Below are 26,066 nucleotides of genomic sequence, written 5' to 3'. Positions count from 1 at the left end.
AGCGCTGCCCTTTGTTTCCCCCTGGCGCTCAGGACGTGTGCAGAGTCACGGTCACATGGCGCTTCCGGCACGGGGTGTTCCAGGCGGCGTGCCAGGGCTCGGAGATGCCCCCGCCCCCGGCCCCGCTCCCCTTCTGCCGGCCGTCGGCCCCTCGAGGGGCGCCTCCCTCCCCCCCCCCCCCCCCCCCCCCCCCCCCCCGCCAGCTTTCCAGGCCCACGCCCTACCCCGACACGCAGCCCCGCCTGGACCCTCCCGGTTGGGGCGGACCGCCACCCCCACCCCCCACGTTCATCTCTGAGCGCCCGGGCTTCAGTGTTCCCTGGCTTTTCTTCCAACACTAGATTGCCCAGAGTCCGGTTGTTTGCTGGGGCCCTCAGTTTCCCCAACCCTCGACCATTCCCAGGGCTCAAAAATCAACCTTCTCACACGCCTCCCGGGAGTCCTGTGTGGCTAGTAGGTGGAGAACAGTCGTTAATGGATTCCATTCTCCTTTAGAGGGATGGAGGAGGCAGTTTTGGGCCTCCCTTCCCTCCCTCCCTCTGATGCCAACAAGCAGAACAAAACAAAAACCAGCAGCTGCCCTTCATCCTCCTTGGCACACAACACATTTATTTAGTCATTTAATCGGCTGTGGGGTTTGAACTCTGGGCCTGGGCACTGTCCCTCAGCTCTTCAGCTCAGGGCTCTCTACCACCTGAGCCAGAGCACCACTTCCTGCTTTTTCTGTGGTGCTGAGGAATCGAACCCAGGGCTTCATGCATGCAAGGCAAGCACTCTACCACTGAGCCACCTTCCCAGCCCCGACACAACACATTTAGAAGCAAAGGTCCTAATCTGTTAGAAATATGTTCCCTTCTGCGGTGGTACAGTCCACCCTGGCTCCATCACTTCTAGCCTGAGTGCTCTGTGAAACTGAGAACCATGGAGGCTTCCTGGGGGCCACTGCAGTTTCTCTTAGCAGATTCAAGACTTCATTCAACAAATATTTATTGTGTACTATGCTGGTGATAACTATAAGATTGTAATGAATCCCAGCTACTCAAGAGGCAGATACAGGAGGATTGCAGTTGGAGGCTGGCCCATGGGAAACTTAGCAAGAAAACTAGCTGAAAAGCAAGCTAAAATACATAAAATGCAAAAGGTGGGGGAGGGGGGCATGCATGGCCCAAGTTGTAGAGTATATGCCTAGCAAGCTTGAAGACACAGAGTTCAATCCTCAGTCCTGCAGAGAAGAGGGGTGGGGGGCGGGGAGAGGATAAGGAGAGAGAGGGAGGGGAGTGTACTATGGCAGACCATGTCATTGCTTGAAACTAGCAATGGTGGAGGGAGGGTCTCAGGGATGCAGCCGGGAGGCTCTGGATGTACATTAGGTAGCATCCCCAAGGTCCTTTGTCTCTATGGGCAACCTTTGCCCAGTGCCTCTCATCTGGGGCCTACAGGGAGTGGAGTGGTAGAGACTAGAGAGGGAGAGAAGGCAGCCCGAGGTGGTGTCCAGAAGATGAAGGCACACCCTTTGGGCCAATGATGGGTGTGTTTGTTGCATGGCCTTAAGGCTTGAGGGGGAAGAGCAGGAAGGCAAGTTCCCGGTTGCCACTGTGTCTGTCCACCAGGGGCAGGGGATGCTTCGAATAGTGCTGAACCATGGTGGTCACGGAAGAGAAGACCTACACAAAGAGGTAGGGCAACCATGAATTTTTGTTTTGTTTTGTTTGTGCCAGTACTAGGGCTTGAACTCGAGGCCTTGAGTTCTCCTTGGGTTTTTTTTTTTTTTTTCCACCCAAAGTTGGCATTCTACCACTAGTGCCATATCAACAATTCATATTGATATCTATCTATCTATCATCTTCTGGCCCTGGGATTTGAACTCAGAGGCTGGATGCTCTCTCTCTGAACTTTTTGCCTTGAGCCACAGCACTACTTCTGGTTTGGGGTTTTTGTTTTTGTTTTTTTCCCAGTCCTGGGGCTTAAACTCAGGGCCTGAACTTCTTTTGCTCAAAGCTAGCACTCTGCCACTTGAGCCACAGCACCACTTCTGGCCTTTTCTGTTTATGTGGTGCTGAGTAATTGAACCCAGGGCTTTGTGCATGCTAGGCAAGCACTCTTCCACTAAGCCATATTTCCAGCCTCACTTCTGACTTTTTGATGGTTAATTGGAGAGAAGAGTCTCATGGACTTTTCTGCACAGGCTAGCATCAGCTCTCAGCCTCCTGAGTAGCTAGGAATACAGGCATGAGCCACCAGCACCTGGCACATGAGTTTTGTGAGCCTCACATGTCCAGCAACTTCCAAAGATGACTGGTAAGGGGGCAGATTGTCTCTGAAAGATGCTGCCCTACTTTAAACCTCCTACAACTTTCCTGTGATCATTGTTGGCTAGCCTTGGGTTTCCAAGGCCAAGTAAAAGTAACTTTCAGGCCCTGCTGTGCCTGGAGCTGAATGCTAGGTTATCATCTCTACCTTATTGCCCAGCAAATGCTGGGTATAAAATTGAGTTGAGATGGGCAGAGAGGCAGGAGTCTGGACTCTGGATCCTGCCTTCCTCATTAGGTTGTAAGTACAAATGCCCCACCTCAACCGTGTGCAGATGGGAGTCATAGCCAGAGGGAATACCTCTTCTCAAAGTGCCAGGAATCTAGGAAGCTTAAGCCACAGGCTCCTGTTATTTCAACCTGCCCTAGAAAAATGCAAACTGGGGGCTGGGAATGCAGCTTACTGGTTGAATGCTCATCTGGCATGCATGAAGCCCTGGGTTCGATTCCTCATAACCACATAGACAGAAGAAGCCAGAAGTGGTGCTGTGGCTCAAGTGGTAGAGTGCTAGCCTTGAGCAAAAGAAGCTCAGGGACAGTACCCAGGCCCTGAGTTCAAGCCCCAGGGCTGGCAAAAAAAAAAAGAAAATGCCAACTGGATTTCCCCCCAGACATATGCTCTTAGCTAGGCTCAGAATGCTGGTCTCTGTACTCTCCTTATTTGGGAAGTCCAACTCCTCCAGCAAGCACTTACCTCCTCATGGTTCCTGCCCTCCCGGCCCAGGGCATAGTGGCGCCCACCATCCAGCTGCCGGATGGGAATGTTGAAGACCCGGCCTTGGAGAAGCACTGCCAGGGTAAAGGGCTGGGAAGTGTGAGGCCCTGAGCTGGGGCGCACTGTGTAGGCCCCATCCTGTGAAGGAGACCCCAATCATGAACCTTATTTCCCAACTACTCATCCCAGCCCTGACCCAGGATGATCCAGAACCTCTCTAGACCTCCATCTGCCAGCTCAGCCCACCACAGCCTGTGAGAAGCAAGGATTTCAGAGAAGACTTAGGAGTCTATAGCTGCCTACCTTTTGGAAGCAGAGCAAGGCTCTCTCTACAGCATGGCGGTCACAGTTCCCTGAGTACCAAGGCTGGGCCAGCAGGCTACTGTCCTATATACAACCACACACACACAAGGCCACTCAGAGATGTGCCAGGGAATTGAATGGGGAACAGAGAACCCTGGAGTGCCGTTGTTTGCATTCACATCTGCCAGCGCCAGACTGAGCCCCAAAAGCAGAACAAAGCTGTGTCTGTGCCTGGTGCACACATACATACATTTCTGGTGGTGGTAATTCATGCCTCTGCCATGAGGGTCCTGGGTGAGGACTCAGACTCTGGTCGCCACAGGCCTTGCCCTCAGCCTGCCCCCCAAGCCCCTGCTCACCTTGGCAGCTGAACTGCTCCCAGGGTGGGCTGTGGAGGGAAGAGGGGCTTTCCTTCCCACTGAAAGAAGGAAATTACAGAGTTAGGGCCTGGAAGGGGTTAGGCAAAGGCTCCAAGGAACAGCTTTAGGTACAGGAGACTTGAAGTCCAAAATGGAGCACCCTGAACTCCTATTCTCCAGGTCCAACACCCTCCCAAGACCCACCAGCCCAGCCTTGGGAAACTTCCAGGTGAGATGTGACCTTGAGGCCCAAATTGGGAGCTTCCCAATTTGGTGCAGGCTCTGGAAAATGTCCAAGAGGATCCCCCTCACCCACCCCAACACACTGCTGCCACCCCAACCTGACCCTGGCTGGACTCAGCTGCAAAGTCGGGGAGTGGAGAGGGGTGAGGAAGGAGTCTACGGCCCGCAGGCTTGGGCAGAACCATCCAGAGATGTATGCACTGACCTTTAGAGGTGACATCTGCTGCTCCCTGGGAAACAGGAGGTCTGGTCAGATGATCACTGGCCTTGCAGCGAGTCCCACCCTGAGCCTCCCTTCTCTCTCTCCCCCTACCCAGTTCAGTTTCCCCTTGACCACAAGCCTCTTACACTCCAGGCATCCTGGGGTACTATGTTGGGCCTGTAGGGAGCAAATCAGGGCAGAGCTCAGGGTCCTCATCACTTTCAGAAATGAGCCAGTATTCCAACCGTCCCTTACCACCCCTGTCAGTGATCCAGGACAATGGAATGAGACTGCCATTTCATGGTCAGGACTGAGGCAGCCTGCGTTAGCATTCTCTTAAGCTCTCTTGCTTTCTCTCCTTCATGTAGGCACATGTGCATCTGGTGAGGTACCTACCTAGGAATCACAGGTGTCCTTGGCAGAGGGACTGGGGGCATCAGGGCTTTGGAGCTCAGAGACCTAGTTAAGGATGGGACTGAAACAGAGAAGGCAGGCTGAGGTTGGCCTGGGATCAGGCAAGGAAATCAAGGCTGGTCAGGGAGGGACTAAGAATGGCTTCCGGGTCTTCTCTGCTGTCTGGGCCCCTGGAAGTCCTTCTAACTAGAGGGAGATGCTAGCCTGGACACAGCAGCCGAGAAGCTCCACCCAGCCCTTCTTTTAAGGGGTTGGCTCCCCCTAATAGGCACAGGGTGCATGAACCCAGACCAAAGGCAGAAGTGAAGGTTATCCTGTGTGTGTGTGTGTGTGTGTGTGTGTGTGTGTGATGGGGCTTGAACTCTGGGCCTGGGCACTATCCCTGAGTTCTTTAGCTCAAGGCTAATGCTCTACCACTTGAACCACAGTGTCACTTCCAGTTTTCTGGTGGTTAATTGGAGATGTCTCATGGACTTTTCTACCTGGGCTGGCTTTGAACCCGGCCTAAATCCTCAGATCTCAGCCTCCTAGTAGCTAGGATTACAGGCATGAGCCACCATCTCCAGGCTCATTATTTTTTTTTTTTAACTTAGTTTGGTTTTGCAGCAGTGGTGATTGAACCCAGCACCTGGCATGTGCTAGGCAAGTGCTCTACCACTGAGCTACCTTCCTAGTGAGAGCTGAAGATGTCTGTGCAGTATCTGAAGGCCCATGCACACCAGTAAGGGGCAGAAGTGGGACCAGGAGGGTGACTGTGGGGCAGGATGGTTTGGAGGAAGGCCCTCACCTGGATCAGGCTCACACTTCAGGTAGACATCCTCATCCTGATCCTTTGCAGGGCCTGTTGCCACCTAAGGTAGGGAGGAAGGGGTATGTATGATCATGAGTTTGCCCAGCCCTGGACGTCAGGCTAGGACTAACAGACCTTTGCCACAAGCAGTAGGGTGACAGTCAGGGAAAGAGCCATTGATCAGGAGGTGAGGCTCCAGTGGACCACATTCCCTCCTTGTCAGTTGATCCTCTTTTGAGGAGGAATGATTAAAATTGTCCCTCTGCCTGGAAGGAAGCATCTCATGAACACCTTCCTCTTCAGTGGTACCCACAGGTGACAACTGCCAGGGAATGCAGGTGTCAAAGAGGAGCTCTGGCCAGTGCCTTTAGGACAACTGGCTTCTGCCTGCTAGGGGCCTGTGGCAGAAGGGAAAGACTCTTTGGGGCCTTTCTCCTGGGATCTAAGAGAATTTCCTGGCCTTCTCAAGCCCCTACTGTGTTTCTGCCTCTTTTCTAGATAGAACCCAAAAATGCAAAGTGAGGATGGGGGGGTTACTCACCACTCTGGATATCACCTCTCGCCCTGCAAGAAGGAAAGCAGCAGTCAGGAGGAGCAGGGAGGAGGGGCTGGGACATGGGGTCCTTGGAGCCAACTTTGAAACTCCAGGAGGAAACCATCCCCCTCTCCTTGTCATTTCCTACACAAGGCTGTAGTGTCACCTAACTTGACCTCCCAAATGATTTTCCAGGCTTGGCTCCAGATGACTGGGTTGAGCCAAAACTCAAAGCCACCCTCAAGGTCAGTAGGGCTAAGCAAATGTGCCTCAGGTGAGCAGTTTGACCTTGGGTGGAGGAAGCCATCAGGATGGAGGGACTACAACGCCACTCTTCCCACATCCTCTTTCAGACAGGAAAATTTCCTGGAGTTCTATCCTTTCCTGACATCCCAGAGTTGTGGGGTCACAAGCCTCAGAGGCACTGACCGTAGGGGCAAGTCCCTGAACAGTGATAGCAATAGTGACCGGGAATGAAGTCAGTGGTGGCCCAAGGATGTCCCCTTTGCTGGGGAAATGGTGCACAGATATCTCACTAGAGAGGGTACTGGAGATAGAGTAGGCTGCCCTTCTGACCTCTTTATTCTGGGGTCCCCCCAGTCTGACCCTGTACCAGACATTCTACACCTGCTGTAGAGGGAGCATCAGGTCAGATTTGATGCTTTGATGCCTTCTCAGGCACAGCAGTTGACATCTCTGGGTCTCTGTCTCATTTGTACACTGGAAGCCATGCTACCTCAGGAACTTGGCCAGAAAAAAGGAAGTTACAGCCAGGAGGGTGCAACAGAATGGCAGAGGATGACTCTAGTGTGAGGCACACCCAACTCCACCTCTCCCAGGGTGGAGAGAGGAAAGAGGACATGTCCCTTACCTCGACTCCCAAAGGCAGGTCCTGGCTTTGTGGTCAACTGCGGGTTCATTGCTGCCTTCAGCTGTGGGCATAATGGAGCTGGTGAGGGAGGAGGGAAACTGAGGCATGGTAGAGTGCTTGCCTAGCATACGTGAAGCCCTCCAATGGATTCCTCAGTACCACATAAACAGAAAAGGCTGGAAGTGGCACTGTGGCTCAAGTGGTAGAGTGCTAGCCTTGAGCAAAAGAAGCTCAGGGACAATGCCTAGGCCCTGAGTTCGAGTCCAGGACTAGGAAAAAAAAAAAGCTAAAGGACAGATGCCAGACCTTGAGTTCAAGCCACAAGACTGGCACAAAGACAAAACAAAACACAAAAACCAGGCACCAATGGTTCATGCCTGTAATACTAGCTACTCAGGAGGCTGAGACCTGAGGATCATGGTTCAAAGACAGCCCAAGGCAGGAAAGTAGGTGAGACTCTTATCTCCAATTAACCATCAGAAAACTGGAAGTGGCACTATGGCTCAAGTGGTAAACAGCTAGCCTTGAGCTGAGGAGCTGAGGGACAGTGCCCAGGCCCTGAGTTCAACCAACCAAAACAAAAAACAAAACCAAAAAAACCCACAAAAACCTGCTGGGTGCCCATGGCTCATACTATTCAGGAGGCTGAGATCTGAGGATTGCAGGTCAAAGCCAGCCTGGGCAGAAAAGTCCCTGTGAGACTTATCTCCACAAAACTGGAAGTAGAGCTGTGGTATAGCATTAGCCTCCAGCAAAAGAGCTCAGGGATAGCACCCAGGCCCTGAGTTCAAGCCCCACAACCAACAAAAACAAACAAAACCAAACCTGCCACTATAAGCTCAAGATGAAATGTACCAAAAGGACATTTTTCTCAGCTGCTTTTCTGTGGCTCTTGGCTGTGCACTTATCTCCTTTTTTTCTTTTCTTTTTTTTTTTGTCAGTTGTGGGGCCTGAACTCTGGGCCTGGGCACTGTCCCTCAGCTCTTCAGCTGTAGACCAGCGCTCTACCACCTGAGACTCAGCCCCACTTCCGGCTTTTTCTGCATATGTGGTGCTGAGGAATCGAACCGAGGGCCTCATGCATGCAAGGCAAGCACTCTACCACTGAGCCACCTTCCCAGCCCCCTTTTTTTCTTTTCTAGTAAAATATAGAATGAAAATGGTAGCTTTTGGAGTCCATGTGTGGGACTCAGTGGGACTGGGATCTGGCACTGACTGGCAGCTAAATGGAGAGGCTTGTGTAATCTCTGGACAGGATGGAGTCCTCAAGCTCAAAGCTCAGGGGAGTACAGTGGAACCTAGAATCCTAGGTCCAGCTCAGGGGAGAACAGAGGGAGGGAGTAGCAGGTCAGGCTGGCTGGGAGGGCCAAAGGACTTTGGCTTCTCAAGTCTCTGGCACCTGAGATTTTGGGGCTCTCTTGAATGCAAATGTTAGTGCTCTTGCACATGATCTACCTCTCACAATTTACTCACCGGAAAATGGTTGCCTGGTGTGGGGTGAATGGAGAAGGAGTGACTTGGGGGAAGGTCTCTCCCCATGGTGGGTGGTGGCTTGGGTGGTCCGAAGGGGCCAGAGCAATCTGGAAAAGACCCCAGGTATTTTGGGCCCTCCCATGTCGATTCCCATTTTCTTCCAGCTCCTTCCCAACTATCCTTCCATTTCCTTCTCCTTCCCTCTCCTTAGCTTATTATCTTCTGACAGCTTGTCTCTCTGGAGGCAGCCAGCTTCCCTGCTCCGACCTGGCCAAGACCCTAAGCAGTGGGAGTGGAATACCCATGGTACCTTCATCTCAGAGAACGTTCTAGAATCATAGAGGGGGTACTGGGGGCCCCTAGGGACCAGGGTCTAGCCTCCTGCTTTTCTGCCGTTGCCTTGGTTACATGGCACTCAATTCTCTGCCTTCCCTACTCTCCTTTCCCTCCTCCTGTCAGTCACTCTTTTCTAACTTCCATCTCTGCCCCAGCCAAGAGGCCCCATGACCACCCTGTCCCTGCCCCTGCTCAGGCAGGAGGAGAGGCAAGGCCTGGGTTCTCTACTCAAATCCCCACCTCCCTGCCTCTCACTTCCCTGCCCTCACCCAGGTACAAGGACTCCTCCTCAGCACCCGCAAGGTGTGCAGGGGCCAGATTGAGGGGCACAGCCTCACAGGGGGGCAGCTCATACTTATCCTCTTCCTCCTCCTCTTGGGCCTTCAGAAAGTGCTGCTGGGTACAGAGGAGATGGAGGGTGGAACATGCCCAGGACACTGATGGCTGCTGCCTCCCCCCACTCCCCCCCAGCCTCCATCTCAGCTGCTGAACTTACCCTGTGTCTCCAGGTCTCTGGAGTAGACAGAGGAGATGAGCTGAGGGCATCCTCTCTCCAAGCTGAGGCATCTGGACAGACAGACTGGCCTTGCCTCCTCCCACCCCACCTCCTTCTAGCACAATGTCTGATGTCCCCCCCCCACCCCACCCCCCACCACCGCCACCCAATAATGAGCTTTAATCCTCCACTAAAGAAACCAGTTCTCGTCGGGCACTGGTGGCTCACGCCTGTAATCCTAGCTACTCAGGAGGCTGAGATCTGAGGATCGCAGTTCAAAGCCAGCCCGGGCAGGAGAGACCGTGAGACTCCTATCTCCAATAAACCACTAGAAAACCGGAAGTGGCGCTGTAGCTCAAGTGGTAGAGCGCTCGCCTTGAGCTGAAGAGCTGAAGGACAGCGCCCAGGCCCAGAGTTCAAGCCCCACGACCGACAAAAAAAAAAGAAAGAAACCAGTTCTCCTGGGGGAGGAGGGAAGGTTTAGGGCAGTCCTGGGGCTTGATCTGAATGCCTGAGCTTTTTTGCTCAAGGCTAGTGCTCTGCCACAAGAGCCATAGCTCCACTTTTGGCTTTTTGGTGGTTAATTGGAGATAAGAATCTCAAGTACTTTATTGCCCTAGTGGGTTCAAATGGAGATCTTCAGATCTCACCCTCCAGAGTAATTAGAATTACAAGCATGAGCCACCAGGCTTCAGGAACCTATCCTTCCTTCCCTTCCCTCCCTTCCTTCCCTCCCTCCCTCCCTCCCTCTCTCTCTCTCTCTCTCTCTCTCCCTCCCTCCCTTTCTTTCTTTCTCTTTCTCTTTCTTTCTTTCTTTCTTTCTTTCTTTCTTTCTTTCTTTCTTTCTTTCTTTCTTTCTTTCTTTCTTTCTTTCTTTCTTTCTTTCTTTCTTTCTTTCTTTCTTTCTTTCTTCTGCCAGTCTTGGAACTTGAACTCAGGGCCTGGGCACTGACCCTGAGCTGCTCTTGCTCAAGGCTAGCACTCTACCACTTGAGCCATAGGGCCCCTTCTGGCTTTTTCTGTTTATGTGGCACTAAGGAATTGAACCCAGGGCTTCCTGCCTGTTAGGCAAGCACTCTACCACTAAGCTACATTCCCAGCCAAGAATTTACTCTTTTTTTTTTTGTCAGTCATGGGGCTTGAACTCTGGGCCTGGGCACTGTCCCTAAGCTCTTCAGCTCAAGGCTAGCGCTCTACCACTTGAGCCACAACACCACTTTGGTTTTCTGGTGGTTAATTGGAGATAAGAATCTCACAGACTTTCCTGTCCCGGGTAGCTTTAAATCTCGATCCTTAGATCTCAGCCTTCTGAGTATCTAGGATTATAGGCATGAGCCTAGCCTGGCTAGGAACTTAATTCTTGAGGGAAATTTTTATCATGGCAGCAGGGCCAATGAGTTGGCCCGAGAAAGAAGGGAGCCTCCCAGTCGCTTGTTTTACCTATATCAGTTCCACGCCTCCTGACACCTTTGACTTTCCCTAAGACAAATGGGAGAGCTAAGCCCCAGTAACCCAGCAGTGCAGGACTATGGCAGATGCGTGTCCGCAGCCACTCAAGAGATACTGAACTTGTGGGGGCCCCTAACGTACTGGAATCCTCTGGTCTACTGTGTCACTTACCCACGCATCTGGGGGGTGGAAGAGGTGGCCCCAACCTGCAAGCAGACTCTACTCAACTTAGCTCAAAAGGTTCTGGAGTTTGTGTCAAATAGACATTGCACTCTGTCACACTGATATCCATCACCATGAATGCCTACCCCCCCAAGAGTTGTGTGACATGGTGGCCTTGGACTGGGGCAGCAGAGTGGGAGGGAGGGTTCCTGGGGGTAGAGGGGCAGAGCCAGTGCCCTTGGGGAACACAACTGGATGGCCTGGTGCCCCAGGTAAGCTGGGAGACAGGGGAGCCCCAGTACTGATGGGTAAAAGCAGATGAATGGTGTCATGTGGGCTGGGAGTAATCAGAGCCAGCACCACACCTAGAGCAGCAGTGCCAGTGAAGGAGGAATAGGGGGTGGGCAAGGGGGACGAGAGAAGAGGGTGGGAGAAAGAAGAGCCCCAGTACTCACCGGGCCTTGGTCCCACTGAGCTTGTCCTAGAAAGAGGGGAAATAAAGGATAGTTAGTACTATTGGGATTAGGACACCTCGCCCTGCCCAGAGTTCTCCCCCTCCCCCACACTCCCACCCCAGAACCAGGCAGGTTTGTGTGCCTGGAGCTGTTCTGGGACCAAGTCTCACCATGGCTGGATTAGATGAGCTCTGCCTTCCAGTAGTCCAGGATTTGGCACAAAAGGTGTGAGGCATAGGGGCCCTTTTGTTCCCTATCCCCTTCTATCAATATTATTTGCATCTCTTAAGCACCCGGAAGGTGGGTGGCCTCCCATTCCAAATGGACTTCACTCAGGACACTCCCAGAGGAGACCTAGCTTCTGTGTTGCCACCCCCCCCCCCCCAAGTCCTCCAGAAGGAAGCTGGCCCAATGTCACATTTCCAAAATGCATGTGTTACTAGGTAGGCCCCTTTCAGACAATTTTTTAAAATCCTTATACTTGTCATTTGCTGGTGAGTGGTGATCAATGATCAAAGACATAAAAGTTAGAACTGTCATGTTCAGTGACAGCTTTATTATTATTATTGATGGATGTGTTTATTCATCCAGTGGACACATTACCAAACACTCTCTATCTACTAGGTGCTATTCCAGGTGGTGAAGACATCTGTAGAAAATAAAACAGGCAGGCATTACTGTGTGCTTCCTCATTGTGTTCTCAAAATAACCCATGATGCAAGTTCTAGTTTTATCTCTTTAAACAAAGAAATGGAGTGCATTAGTCAGCTTGGACCACCATAACAATAGCACAGACTGGTGACTTAAACAACAGATCTTTTATTTCCTCACAATTCTGGAGGATGAAAGTCCAAGATCAAGGTGCCATCAGGGTTGGTTTCTGGTGTGGCTGCTCTTCCTGGCTTGGAGACAGCAGCCTCCCCCATGTCCTCAAATGGCCCCTTGTCTGCACATGTCCAGAGACAGAACAAAGCTGGTATGCACTCCCTTTTCTTATGAAGTCAGCAGAGCTGTTGGAGTAAGGCCCAAAACAGCCTTATCACAGGCACATTGGGCATTAGGTCTTTAATATATGAATCGTGTTTGTGGCACAATTGCAGTCTATAACACTAAGGCCTTGATAAATTGCATATCTTTCCTGAGGTCATGCACTGCACTCAGTGATGAATGAGGCTCCAGAACCTGAATGCTAAACAATGGGCGTCCTGCTACCTCATCTAGGAGGGAATCAGGACCCTGTCGCATAGCCACTGGAGAATGAGGCTCATCAGCACTTGGAGATTCCTTAAGGGGTTCATGATTTCGAGGTCACTCCATGAATTTGGAACATTGACTTCTGAGACGTGTTGGGATAAAAGGAAGGGTGGGGTCTGGTGTTTGACTCTGTTTAAACCAGAAAATGAGAGCTGGGTACCAGTGGCTAATGCTTGTAATCCTAGTTACTCCAGAGGCTGAGACTTGAGGATAGAGATTCAGCCAGCCAGGGCTGGAAAAATCTGTGAGACTCATATTACTTGACAGTAATTTGATGGGGAGATACAGAGAAGCCACATTTTGAGTGGTTGAACCTGGAGTCTTTATTAGAAAGCCAGTGACTATGAGCAGATACATGTCCCCCCAAAACTTGCAGCCTTCAATGCACTTAAAACTGATAGGAAACTGAGCCACAAGGGTGGTAAAGAAAGAGCAGAAAAACATTCTGAAAAAACTAGATCAACTCTAATGGGAAGTTGAAGAGGGATGCCATGGTAACCGGAGGAGAGGCTGGAGGCAGGAGACATGGTGCATTGGCAGCTGAAGTGCTGGGGCCTAAATAGGGCCACAGTCAGGAGATAGGGTCACAAGGAGCTCGAGTTCAAAGTCTCCTCAGTTCATGGTACAGGTATGGCAGGTCTGGTAATCTATTGTTCAAGTCCCTGCCCCAGCTTCTAGGAATCTACCTGGGGGTGGGATTTTACCTCTAAAAGTTTTCATCAAGTCCCTGTCACCTGCCAGAAGTGGAGTTATAGCTTAAGTAGTAGTAGAGCTCCAGCCTTGAATGAAAAAGCTGAGTTCAAGCTGCAGTACTGGAACCAAAAAACAAAACAAACAAAACATCAAGAAACGAGGAAATGCAGACCATGATCATGAATACTGAAACTTATAGGCCTCTTCCTTTCTTGTATTTTTCACTTTGTGGCTGCACTAGCTTTTGGCACAAAGTAAAAACAAAGCCCAGATAACTTGCATGGGGAGTTGGAGTAGGACATAACCTTTTTGTTGGTGGTGGTGGTGATTGTGGGGCTTGGACTCTGGGCTTGGGCACTGTCCCTGAGCTTTTCAGCTCAAGGCTAGTGCTAGAGCCACAGTGGTACTTCTGGTTTGCTGGTGGTTAATTGGAGATAGTCTCACGGACTTTCCTGCCCAGGCTGGCTTTGAACCTCGATCCTCAGATCTCAGCCTCCTGAGTAGCTGAGATACAGGCATGAGCCACCAGCCCCCCGGGCAGGACATAACCTTAAGAGAAAAAGGCCAAGAGCTTCCTGGGACCTAAAGGCCAATGAACACTTAATGAGCCATAAGAATCACTGAGGAGATGAGGCATAGTTGCTTAGCAAGCAAGGCCCTGAGTTCAAATTCTAGTACTGAAAAAAACTAAAAAAGGATAAAGAAACAATTGTCAGTTGAGGTTAAGGACTTGGATCTATTCCTTGCCCTTCACTCCCCAGATGACCTATCTTCCACAAGGCAGGGAGCAACTTCCCTTACTTAGTGGGGCCTCCTATGGGATCAGAGTCCACAGGTAGAGTGAACAGAAGGTTCTGGATAGCACCCACCACAAACCCCAAATTGATCAAGCTTTCCTCTTCAGCCACCTCCTCCCTGTTTAGGGCTTTGCATAGGAAAATACTGAGGCCTGGGTGAATGATAGGATCTGAGGTGGAGGATGGAGTTTGTGCCCTCTTGGCTGGAGCACTTGCTGCACAGACCTAGGTGCGGGGCAGGAAGCTGGCCTACTCCAGTGGCCTTGTCTGTTGGGCAGCCCTTCAGGGCTGGGCATCTTGTTAATCACAGACATATTTAGACCTCTTCTTTACGTATTGGGCACAGGATTACTTTGTCCATACCATAGATAGATACTTTTTTTGGGGCATTTGTGGGGCTTGAACTCAGTGCCTGAGTACTGTCCTTGAGCTTTTTTTTTTTTTGGGGGGGGGTTCGGTCGTGGGGCCTGAACTCTGGGCCTGGACGCTGTCCCTCAGCTCTTCAGCTCAAGGCTAGCACTCTACCACTTGAGCCACAGTGCCACTTCCGGCTTTTTTCTTTTTGCTTATGTGGTGCTGAAGAATTGAACCCAGGGCCTCAGGCATGCAAGGCAAGCGCTCTACCACTGAGCCACCTTGCCAGCCCCATCCCTGAGCTTTTTTGCTCAAGGCTAGTGCTCTACCACTTGAGCCACCGTGTCACTTCCAGTTTTCTGGTAGTTAATTGGAGATAAGAGTCTCATAGACTTTCCTGCTGTCTAACTGAGATCCTCAGATCTCAGCCTCCTGAGTAGCTAGGATTACAGGCATGAGCCACCAGTGCCTGGCCAGATGCTTATATTTTGAAAGTTTCTAGTCCTTCCAGATGCTTCAAAATGTGCAGATCTCAGCCACTGAACCCCCGTGAGAACAGACCCAACTGTACTGGCCCAGAGCAATATAAATATATCTTTTGAAAGCAAACAAAGATTTTGCCATTTGCCTGATAATAAGCATTGCTGAAGGTCCCTTGGTGGCACAGTGGCTCATTCTTGTAATCCCAGCTATTTCGGAGATCAAGATCAAGAAAATCACAGTTTGAAGCTAGCACAACCAAAAGTTCTCAAGACCCCACCTCAATCAATAAGTGAAATGTGTTGACATATGCCTATGATCCCAGCTTTGTGGGAAGGAGATTGTAGGAGGATTTCATCAAGTGGAGGCTGGAATGAAAAAAAAAATATCCAAAACAAAAAGGTATGGCTCTAGTGGTAAAATGACTAATAAGCAGGAAGCCCTGAACTCAGGCTTTAATATTAGTCATGTATATATCTATAAAAAGATATGTACATATATATATATATATATATATAAAAATATGTGTATGTAACTCAGAGAAATGATGCTGTAATCCCAGCACTCAGGAGACTGAAGCAGAAAGATTGCTCCAAATCCCTAACTTCAAGGCCACTCTGAGCTAGAGAGCAAGATCCTACTTAAAATAAAACAAAAAATGGGGAGGGGACTGGGGATATAGCTCAGTGGTAGAACACCTGTCTAGTATCTTTGGGTCCCCAAACCCTTCCCAAGATTGTAAGACTTCGATCTTCCAGGAAGTCTACATTATTTTTAACTGGCATCTTAGATCTGTCTTACAAAAAGCCAAGTTTGAGAAACAGTGTTCTGTTGGAAACATTCCAAGCCAAGACTCGTGGGACAATTTTTAGAATCACATGCAATTCTTGAGAACATAAGTCTTGGCAGAGGAGGAATGGAACACAGGCCCTGCCCTCCAGGCGTCTCTGTGAGTGATGGAGAGGATTGATGTCAGCTCTCTGGGCTTCCATTTCCTTTTGTGTAAATAGGAGCACTAACAAAGCATTTTTCTCTGGGCACTGGTAGTTCAAGCCTGTAATCTTAGCTACTGAGGAGGCTCAGATTGGAGGATCCTGGTTTGAATCCAGCCCAAAAAGATTAATCTTTGGAGATTAGACTCTAATCTCCAATTTAACTGCCCAAATGCTGGAAGTGGAGCTGTGGCCCAAGTGGTAGAGCTCTAGCCTTGAGCAAAAAAGCTCAGGGACAACACCAAGACCCCTAAGTTCAAGCCCCACCACCAGCAGAAAATAATAACAACAAAAACAACAAAAACTAAAACAAAAAAATCCCCAAAGCATTCCTCATTGAGAGAGGAAAGGTGCTTGAGAGTTGACACATAAATGTGAGCTCTCCATGAACTCCTTGAACTTGGGGTGCAGCCATTGACGTAGTTGTCCAGAGAAGGTGGACAGGTCTAGCTGAAATCCCTGGTATGAGTGGAGGGGGAGGCACTGTGAGAAGGAGCTTGGGTCAGGGGATTCTGAGGACCTGACGGAGACGGGTCTCAGAGGAAAGAGAGTAGAATATGGAGGAAGAGCGGCTAGGATGTGTGTGGCTGGGCTCCTGGAGATCCAATGAGGACAGGTGAGTTCTTTTTGACTATTGAGCATTTCATATACTTGGTGGGTTCTCCACCTTAGGCTTCTGTTCGCAGAAGCCACTGTGCCTTCCCAGCCTCCTTTAGTCAGATGACTCTGCTAGGCTTTTCCTTTTCCTCCCTCCCTCCCTCCCTCCTTCCCTTCCTTTTTTCTCCTTTTTCTCTTTTTGTGCTAGGACTAGGGCTTGAACTCAAGGTCTCAAGCTCTCTCTTGGCTTTTTCCACTCAAGTCTGGAGCTCAACTACATGATCCACAACTTCACTTCTGGCTTTATGCTGATTAATTGGAGATAAAAAGCTCAAAGACTTTTCTGCTGGGCTGGCCTCAAACCTCAATCCTCAGACCTCAGCCTCCCGAGTAGCTAGGAATACAACCACCAGCTCCCTCTGAGCTGAAGCAGACACAAAGAGGATTGTACCTTGGGGAGGGTGGTGACAGTCACACCCGTTTCCAGAGGCCTGAGACCTATGGTTGTTTGCATATTGTGGTGTCTGACCCAGGGAGCCTCTGCTAGGCTAGATTCATCAGGACATTATTTCTGACAGCTTCTCTGGCACTCCTGGAGATACTGTGAGCTATAGGAATTGTCCCCCTCTGAACAGAATTATTAAACATAACAAAATTCTCAATACAAATGATTTGGTCCTAGTACTTTAAAACCTAATCTTTCTTTGTAATCACTCAATAGGTGAGTCCAGAGAATGTTCAAGAGCAATCTACTCTAAAATAAATAGAAAAAATATCCAAGGCACTCTAAATGATTGGCTGAACTACTGGACTATTGTTACTTTTGCAAGGTGTGGGCAGGAGGGAGTCTTAAAGATTGGCTGCTGGATAGCAGAGAGGAGATATTCAAGGAGCCATTAAATGCACTACTACTGGATGCTATTGTGTATCTGAATTAAATGTTCCCCTTGTCCCATTCCAAGCACAGGACTGTTGGTGGGGTCAGAAGTTAGCTCAGCTGCTGGTGGGAGCAGACAGACGCCAGCATGCTCCTCTCAGAGGCCAGTGGCAGTCAAGATGAAGTCCTTGAGGATCTGTACACAGAATCTTGGCAATGGCCTCCAAGTGTTCTGCCAAGATCCCCTCCCTCCCCCATCCTCTTCCTGGGCCCTGGACCCACAGGACCCACAGTAGGTGGTGTCCTCCTAGCTATGGTATGTTTGTAATTAACTATTTTTCAACCTGAACTAGCTACAGATGCTTGCTTTTCTCCTCCCTTCCTTCCTTCCTTCCTTTCTCTTTCTTTCTTTTTCCTTTCTTTCCTTCCTTTTCTTTCCCTCCCTCCCTCCCTCCCTTCCTTTCTTCCTCCCTCCCTCCCTCCCTTCCTTCCTTCCTTCCTTCCTTCCTTCCTTCCTTCCTTCCTTCCTTCCTTCCTTCCTCCCTCCCTTCCTTCCTCCCTCCCTCCCTTCCTCCCTCCCTTCCTTCCTTCCTTCCTTCCTTTCTTGCTTCCTTGCTTTCCCAGTCCTGGAGCTTGAACTCAGGGCCTGGGCACTCTCTCTGAGCTTCTTTTGCTCAAGGCTAGCACTCTACCACTTGAGCCAGAATCAAACCCAGGGCTTCATGCATATTAGGCAAGCACTCAACCACTAAGCCACATTCCCAGCCCACAGATGCTTTCTTGTACTTTCAATGATGGACTCTAATCTAGAGATAAAACCATAGCATCACTGAGGTCTTACCAGGGGATGCCATGATGCTCAAAAAATGGAGCCCAAGAATGTGTCTCCTGGGAAGGTAGGACCAGGTAGAATCCAGTATCATAGCTTTACTTCTAGACTCTAGAGACTTTTAAATGATTTGTGTGTGTGTGTGTGTGTGTGTGTGTGTGTGTGTATGCTGGGCCTTGAACTCAGGGCCTGGGAACTGTACCTTAGCTTATTTTGCTAAGGCTGGTGCTCTGCCACTTGAGCCATACCTTCACTTCTGGCTTTTGGCTGGTTATTGGAGTTAAGACTCTGATAGACTTTTCTGCCTGGACTAGCATTGTACTTTGATCCTCAGATCTCAGCTTCTGAGTACCTAAGATTACGGACATGAGTCATCAGTGGCTAGCTAGCATAAATTATTATTATTGTTGTCGATCGTGGGGCCTGAACTCTAGATGCTGTGACTCAAGTGGTAGAGCACTAGCTTTGAGCTGGACAGCTGAGGGACAGTGCCCAGGCCCAGAGTTCGAGCCCACTACCGACAAAAAAATAAATAAATAAAATAAAAATAAAAAGTTAATGAAAGGGGCTGGGAAGGTGGCTCAGTGGTAGAGTGCTTGCCTAGCACGCATGAAGCCCTAGGTTCAATTCCTCAGCAACATATGAGCAGAAAAAGCCGGAAGTGGTGCTATGGCTCAAGTGGTAGAGCAGTAGCCTTGAGCTGAAGAGCTGAGGGACAGCACCCAGGCCTAGAATTCAGGCCCACAACCGACAAAAAAAAAAAGTTAATGAAAGAACTAGGAATGTAGTTTAGTGGTGGAGTGCTTGCCCTAGCATGCATGAAGCTCTGGGTTCAATTCCTTGGTACCACATAAACAGAAAAAGCTGGAAGGCACGCTGTGGCTCAAGTGGTAGAGTGCTAGCCTTAAGCAAAAAGAAACTCAGGACAGTGACCAGGCCCTAAGTTCAAGACCCAGGACTGGCAAAAAAAAATTTTTTTTAAAGGTAATGTGAGCCAGGTGGCTCACACTTGTAATCCTAGCTACTCAGGAGGCTAAGAACTGAGAAAAATGTTCAATGCCAGCCTGGGCAGGAAAGCCCTTATGAGTCTAAGTTCCAGTTAATCTTCAAAAAAAAAAAAAGCCGGAAGTTAGGCTATGGCTCAACTGGTAGAGTACCAGCCTTGAGTGGAAAAGGTTAAGGGTCAGCGCCCAGCCCCTGAGTTCAAGCCTCAGTAATGGCCTCAGTAATGGTATACACACACACACACACAGAGTTAATCAGTAAAACTAGAAAAAAAAAATGGAGGGAGGAAAGGAGGAAGGGAGAGATTTATCTAGAGTCCCACAGTAAGGAAGCAGGGACAGGAACAGATATACTAGGAGCAGCCAGGACTCTGGCTAGGAGTGAGGACAGCCAGGTTTCCCTTAGCCAAGGAAGCTGAGAGAGGTGGGAAACCCCCAAGATGCTGGTAATGCAAGTATTCTTCTCCTGGGAGTGGGGATTCATAGAGGAGGTGGGAGTTTGTTGTTTATTTATTGCCAGTTCTGGGGCTTGAACTCAGGGCCTGGGCACTGTCCCTGAGCTTCTTTTGCTGAGCCACCTTCCCAGCCCCAGCTCAATGCTAACACTCTACCACTTGAGCCACAGCACCACTTCCAGCTCTTTCTGTTTATGCGGTACTGAGGAATTGAACCCAGGACTTCCTGCATGCTAGGCAAGCACTCTACCACTCAGCCCCATTCCCAGCCCTGAGGTGGAAGTTTAGATGGAGCAGAAAGAGGGATGGGAGAACTTTCTGAACAAGAGGCAATGGCATGGGGAAAGTCCTGACCATGAGGGATTGGGGATGGGAGAGGAGAGCTGGGAGCAGAGACAGAGCCCAATGAGGGAAGGGAATACAGGCAGCCAAGCTGGAGGCCCAAGATGTTTCAGGTGTCCACTGAACTGTGTGGTCCAGACATGATGTCAGACAATCCTGCAGGAAGGGGGTGTGTCAGGAAGGTGCTGTCCAAGGCTGGTGGATGAAGAATTTGGTCTACACAAGCCAACTGTGCCCACACTTTCTCCTACCTTGCTTCCTTCCCAGGCCTGGGACTCAGTTTCCTCGGTGACATCTGTGATGAAGAATGGCTAGAGGGACAGACAGCCCCCAAACCTATCCCTGGTGCATGGACAACTGATTTTCAGAAGTCTGGGCTATGCTACCTCCATCTTCTGAGGTGAAAATACCTTGAGACTGTGATGTACAATAAAGTTTCTCTCTATTTTTCCCCAGAGGGTAGGCCTTCTATTCTCAGACTCATTGGAGGCTGAGTTGAGGCTGGCTTTTTCTGCCCTCTAAGGTTAAAGGGCACCAGCCCAGCACTGCCCTGCTTCCCTCTGCCCTAGAGGGTGGTGCGAATTTGCACCACTCCCCTGCCTTGCCCTTCTTTGGAACTTCCTTATAGTATATCTGGCTGAACTGCAGATCTGACCAAAGCCCTAATGTGACTCTAGGGGTCAATGATTGTAAGATCAGGCCTCTGCTGACTTCAGCCCCCAGGTCTCATGGCTTCTAGTATGACTGGGGCTCAAGTGGCCCATTCAGCATCCTGTAATTTAGGGAAATTTCAGTTGGAAGAAATTGAGAATCTTTCCTAGTCCACATATTGCAAACTGAGGAAGGACTTTTTTTTTTTTTGTCTGTTGTGCAGCTTGAACTCAGGGTCTGGGTGTTGTCCCTGAGCTCTACCACTTTGAGTCACAGCACCACTTCTTGTTTCCTGGTGGTTGATTGGAGATGAGAGTCTGATGGACATTTCTGCCATGGCCGGCTTTTGAACCATGACTCTCAGTTCTCAGCCTCTTGAGTAGCTAGGATTACAGGTGTGAACCATGGGCTCCCAGTGAAGAATTTTCTTAATATATAGCAAAACACAATTGAAAGGAAGAAAAGAAGACAAAAAGGATACTTCTATATATACATTACACTTCAAAAAAATTACCAAGCAAAAGTACAATAAAGACACTATCCAAATGGCTCTCTTTCAAATGACCCTCCTTCTCCCAACCCTCTCCTCTTCAGCTTTGTGCTGCACATCTCTTAGCGGCTCATTCTGCTTCCTCTCTGACCTCCTTTTGTTCTTTTACATGGATTAGGCTGACCTCAGAATCATAACCCTCCTGTCTCAGTCTCCCTCATGAGGGGATTTCTGTGTGTGTCACCCAGGTTCTTGAACTGTCTTTTATCTTGATCCATTAGCCTATTACTACAATTCTGCACAGACAGAAGGAGGTGGCAGATACTCAGAAAACCTGGGTGAGGGGTTGCTGGGGAAAACAGAACAACACATAGATTCTTCCAATCCTTCTCAGCTCAGGGCCTCCTTTTTATCTGGGGGCTACGCATTTGCCTTTGCTCTATAGGAACACCTTGCGTCCTTCAGCCCTCTTTCTGCAGGCCTTAGATTAGGGGAACCTTTTCTCAGAGGGTGTTCCAGACCAGTCCTCCCAGGACCTCCCAGACCTACCCTCATGACTCCCACAGTAACTAGGCTGATGGATTTATTTTACAAATATACTGAAGACACCCCCACTTGACCATAAGCTCTATAAATAGATAGCTGTCATGTGTAAGGTTCACAATCAAATTCCAAGGGCCTGACACACAGTAGGCTCTCCTGCAATATTTGTTTCAAACGCATATTCAAATCTTGCTCACTTTTACCACCTAGAGAAAGTCTTCCTCTCTACCAACAGCGCCTCTCCTTGTTCCGTTCCTGCCCATATGTCACCAATCACTAGGCCTAGACAGAAGGCACCATGAGGGTCATTTACCTGTTGATCTACTGCAAACAGCCTTCATCTCTAAATGAAAAACAGTAATCACAAGCTGTCTTCACCGGCTACCTTCTGACTTCCCACATACCACTGGGTCTTTCCTTCTATTTGCCTTCCATAGAAGGTGACTTCCTTCCTAACCACTTTTCCAAGCATTCCATCCAACCCCAATCTCCCACGGATGTTATATGGGCCTGTTTGAGCTTCCTCCAGGTCAGAGCCTGGTAGTCAAGCATCTCCTATTCCCAGCACTTTCCTTCTCCCAGGACTGATAAGGAAGAACAGTTTTGGACATTGGCCTGACTTCTTAGCCTCCCCTTTAGGAGTCCAGATCACAGATGTTTCCCCATTCCCACAACCTTCCTCCATAGCCCCAGGGCCCCGAGATCTCCCACTCTACCTTTTACTAACAGAAAAGCTGAGAAACTAAACAGGAGATGGGTGCTGGGCATTGGCCAAAACTATTTAATTACATACACAAGGCCTTAATCTGCTCCACCAAAGCCATTAGAAGCATTTAAATAGTCTGTAAGGGAAAGGGCGACCCCTGGTGGTGAGAACAGCCTGTTGAGCCCGTTGCTCATTTCCCAAGATGTGGAGGCTCCTAGAGGAAGTGACATCAAGCAAGGCCCAGGCCCTAATTATCACGATGCTACAGAGAAGTAACCCAAGGGTAAAGAACCCAACTTTTGCTGTGCCTATCCTTAGCTACATTTCCTAAAATGCTCTACTAACACCATCCTGCAACTTTAACTGCACCCTGGCCTTGAGATCTTCAGGAATTGAGGACTGGCATTCAGTACCACATAGAGAAAAGCCTGAAAAGATGTCCTGTCCCTTCAGTCCCAGCCAAGGCCTCTCTTCCTGGAAGCCCAGATTCTGTGAGTAACTGTGAAGGCTGAATTGGCTGACAAATGTTTTCATGCATCAGGTAATAGCCAATTGCTTCCGAGTTTCAAGAAAACACTTCCCTAGCCAAATGTTTTTTAGGTATGTTATACCTTTCCTGTGACTCAGTCCTACAAGCAAGCTTCTACAGAAACCAGTGAGTTTCTATTCAAATCAGGAAAGCACATGAACAGCTTTAAAATATAATGGTCATCTTGAATTATTTTATATAAACACAAAAATCTTACCACCAACTACAAAAATATACCATTTTCCTAAGTGAAGTTCTAGTGTTTCTGTACTAAAATGTCATATATCCTTTATTTGCTGGATGGTTATATTTTAGAAAGGGAAACCTTTTTTTATTTTTTTTATTTATTTATTTATTTTTTTTTTTTTTTTTTTTTGGGTCCGGTCGTGGGGCCTGAACTCTGGGCCTGGGCGCTGTCCCTCAGTTCTTCAGCTCAAGGCTAGCGCTCTACCACTTGAGCCACAGCGCCACTTCCGGCTTTTTTCTTTTTGCTTATGTGGTGCTGAGGAGTCGAACCCAGGGCCTCGAGCATGCAAGGCAAGCGCTCTACCACTGAGCCACCTTCCCAGCCCAGGGAAACCTTTTTTTAAAATTGAGTGTTTCAACTGGGGGAAAGTGAAAGAAGGGATGACATTGTCCAAAAAAGAAATGTATTTATTACCTAACTTATGAATTGGTAATCCCTCTGTGCACATCTTAATAATAACAATAAAATCTTATTTTTTTTAATTGGATATAATTCATTACTCCTAAGATTTTTTTTGCAAGTCCTGGGGCTTGAACTCAGGGCCTGGGCACTGTCCCTAAGCTGCTTTTTTGTTCAAGGCTAGCACTCCACCCTTGAGCCACAGAACCATTTCTGGCTTTTTCTGGTTATGTGGTACAGAGGAACCGAACCCAGGCTTCATGCATGCTAGGCAAGCACTCTACCACTAAGCCACATTTCAAGACCTACTCCTAAGATTTTTTTGTTTGTCTGGTTAGTTTTGCTTTTTGGAGCCAGGGTCTTATTATGTATCCCTATCCAAAGCTAACCTCAAACTCATTACCTTTCTACCTCAGCTTCCTGAGTGTTAAGATTACAGGTACACCATCATGCTTGCTTATTCCTTAGATTTAGAAGAATATTCTCCTTTATGTTTGTAATAATATTTGAAGAGTTGGAAAACACAACTTCTTAATCCATCTTTTTCTGGAACAGCCAAAAAATGTACTTTCTTTGAGATAATGGGCTTGTAGAGTCCAAAGACTCAAGCAATAGCATTTCAGTATGTCACATGTTTACATATGTTTAAAATGTGGAGTCAAGCCTGGAATCCTAGCAGCTAGGAGGCTGAGGCAGGGGGACCATAAATTTTAAGGATAGCATGGGCTACATAGAAAGATTATCTCAAGAGTTTATAGTAGTTGTTTGTCTTCTCTAAGGGAAGAGGCTACTTAATAATGACTAGTTGTTATGTATGTATGTCAGTACTGGAGCTTCAACTAAAGGCTTTGTGCTTTTATGGCTGGTGTGCTACCATTCGAGACATACCTTCACTCCAGCATTTTGTCAGTTAGCTGGAGAGAAAAGTCTTGTGTACTTTTCTTTCTCAGGCTGACTGTGAAAAACAATCCTCCAGATCTCAGCCTCCTGAGTATCTAGGATTACAAGTGTGAGCTAACAGCATCTGCTTAAGGTCGTAGCAGAAAGTGTGCAGAAAAACAAGTCTTCCAGAAATTCCCAGACAGGAATGGGAATGTGAGCTGGGAAGGTGGTTCAGTGATACAGTGCTTGCCTTGGGTTCGATTCCTCAGCACCACATAAGCAGACAAACCTGAAGTGGCGCTGTGGCTCAAGTGGTAGAGCACTAGCCTTGAGCTGAACAGCTGAGGGACAGCACCTAGGCCCAGAGTTCAGGCCCCACGACCGACCAAAAAAAAAAAAAGAAAGAAAGAAATGGGAATGTTCATCCAGTTAATATAAACCTCAGCCTTGCTACTATGAGAATCTGGGACATATACTTTAATGATCACTTCAAGAGAAACTACAGATTATTTCAAGATTAAAGGGAATATTTTTAGAAGTAGGCAGTCTTAACCTAACTACATAAGAGAGAAATCTCATTGACATTACAGGGTCATGGCTGTATCCTCATCACCTATATATTTTTCTACCTATCTTGAGGATTAGGCATGAACAGTATATGCCCAGATCAGGAAGTCTAAAAGCTGAAAATGGGGTTAAAGACAGTCCATTGTGTTCCTGGCCACTGTGGTGTCACTGTTCCCAATACAGGTGTAACCTGAGCCACCACTTGGGAGCCAGAAATCAGCTGAGAAGAGGTCTCTGGAGAGAGGCTGCCCTGGCCACCGAGGGGGGATGAAGTAGGTTCTCAGAACAGCTCATCTCACCAGCAGGCTGATTTGCACCAAAGGTAGGTAAATCCCTTCTGCAGCCTGGTAAGTCAGAAGAGTTGTGACACCTGAGGCAGAATTGTGAGCTGAAGCCCTTGAGGAAGAGGATGCTGAATGCAAGTGCCTTGGTTATATACTTCCAGGTAGCTCCTCATCCAGCACCTTGACTTCGCTGTGTAAAGCTGATACCTGGGGGCAAGGCCCCAACAGACAGGGACTTACATCCTGGGATGTGGAAGGCTTTTCTCCAGGAGACCTGCAGGCCACCAAGGATCCGTGGCAGGCTTAGTCCCCATCTTAGGGTCTAGGATGCTCCTCTCTCTAGAACAGGAAATTTGCTCCAGGAGATGGAGGAGGCTTCATAAGGGCGCACTCCACATCTCTACCAAGTGTGGGCCCAAGTCCCCACCTACCAGCCTCCGCCCCAGCGGCCCCAGCCTGGGGGGGGGGGGGGGGGGCGGGGCTCTGGCTCGCAGAGGAGAGCTGGCATAGCAACTCCAGGGCCAAGCCCAGGTGCAGGGGCGCATAACCATGACTTCAGGGGATGAGACCCCGGTCCTCACCAACTCGCAGCCCCTCCCGGAGACCCGGATATCCTACCCTGCCTAACACCTCAGGGGTAGAGGAGCACTCGAGGCCCCGCCCCGAGGCCGCCCGCTGCCTGCTGGGGTTTGTAGTTTCTAGGGGCGGGGACAGAGAATTCACGTGTACGCGCACGCGCCGTGGTGGTGTGTGTGTGTGTGTGTGTGTGTGTGTGTGTGTGTGTGTGTGTGTGTGTGTGTGTGTGTGTGTGTGTGTGTGTGTGTGTGTGTGAAAATAATTGCATCGCGGCAGCCACCGTATCGTCTCCAGAGTTCTAATCTTGTCCTTCTGGACTTCTGAACCTGGATTTAGCTGCGTCGCAGACCCGAGCTCCCAAGGCCCCGCCCCTTTGGCGCGCTGTCTACTGGGACTTGTAGTTTAT

General features: G+C 49.2%; 1 protein-coding gene across 1 annotated transcript; it reads right to left on the bottom strand.

Moving 5' to 3' along the window:
• Positions 1-1,547: 1,547 nt before the first annotated feature.
• On the bottom strand, positions 1,548-11,348 carry Sh2d6 (SH2 domain containing 6). The gene is made up of 16 exons (XM_042690404.1): positions 11,283-11,348; positions 11,113-11,138; positions 10,667-10,701; positions 9,047-9,117; positions 8,820-8,931; positions 8,215-8,321; positions 6,742-6,802; positions 5,877-5,899; positions 5,333-5,396; positions 4,528-4,606; positions 4,278-4,308; positions 4,135-4,159; positions 3,687-3,745; positions 3,328-3,411; positions 3,004-3,162; positions 1,548-1,664 (listed from the first exon to the last, which is right to left on the bottom strand). Exons 1-16 carry the CDS (start codon positions 11,346-11,348, stop codon positions 1,548-1,550), a joined length of 1,119 nt encoding a protein of 372 aa, XP_042546338.1.
• Between the last annotated feature and the right edge of the window lie 14,718 nt (positions 11,349-26,066).

Source organism: Dipodomys spectabilis, unplaced genomic scaffold, assembly GCF_019054845.1.
Source record: "Dipodomys spectabilis isolate Male_0828 unplaced genomic scaffold, ASM1905484v1 ptg000137l, whole genome shotgun sequence".
Taxonomy (NCBI): domain Eukaryota; kingdom Metazoa; phylum Chordata; class Mammalia; order Rodentia; family Heteromyidae; genus Dipodomys; species Dipodomys spectabilis.
The sequence above is the reverse complement of the archived record's forward strand: the minus strand, read 5'-3'. Positions and strand labels throughout refer to the sequence as shown.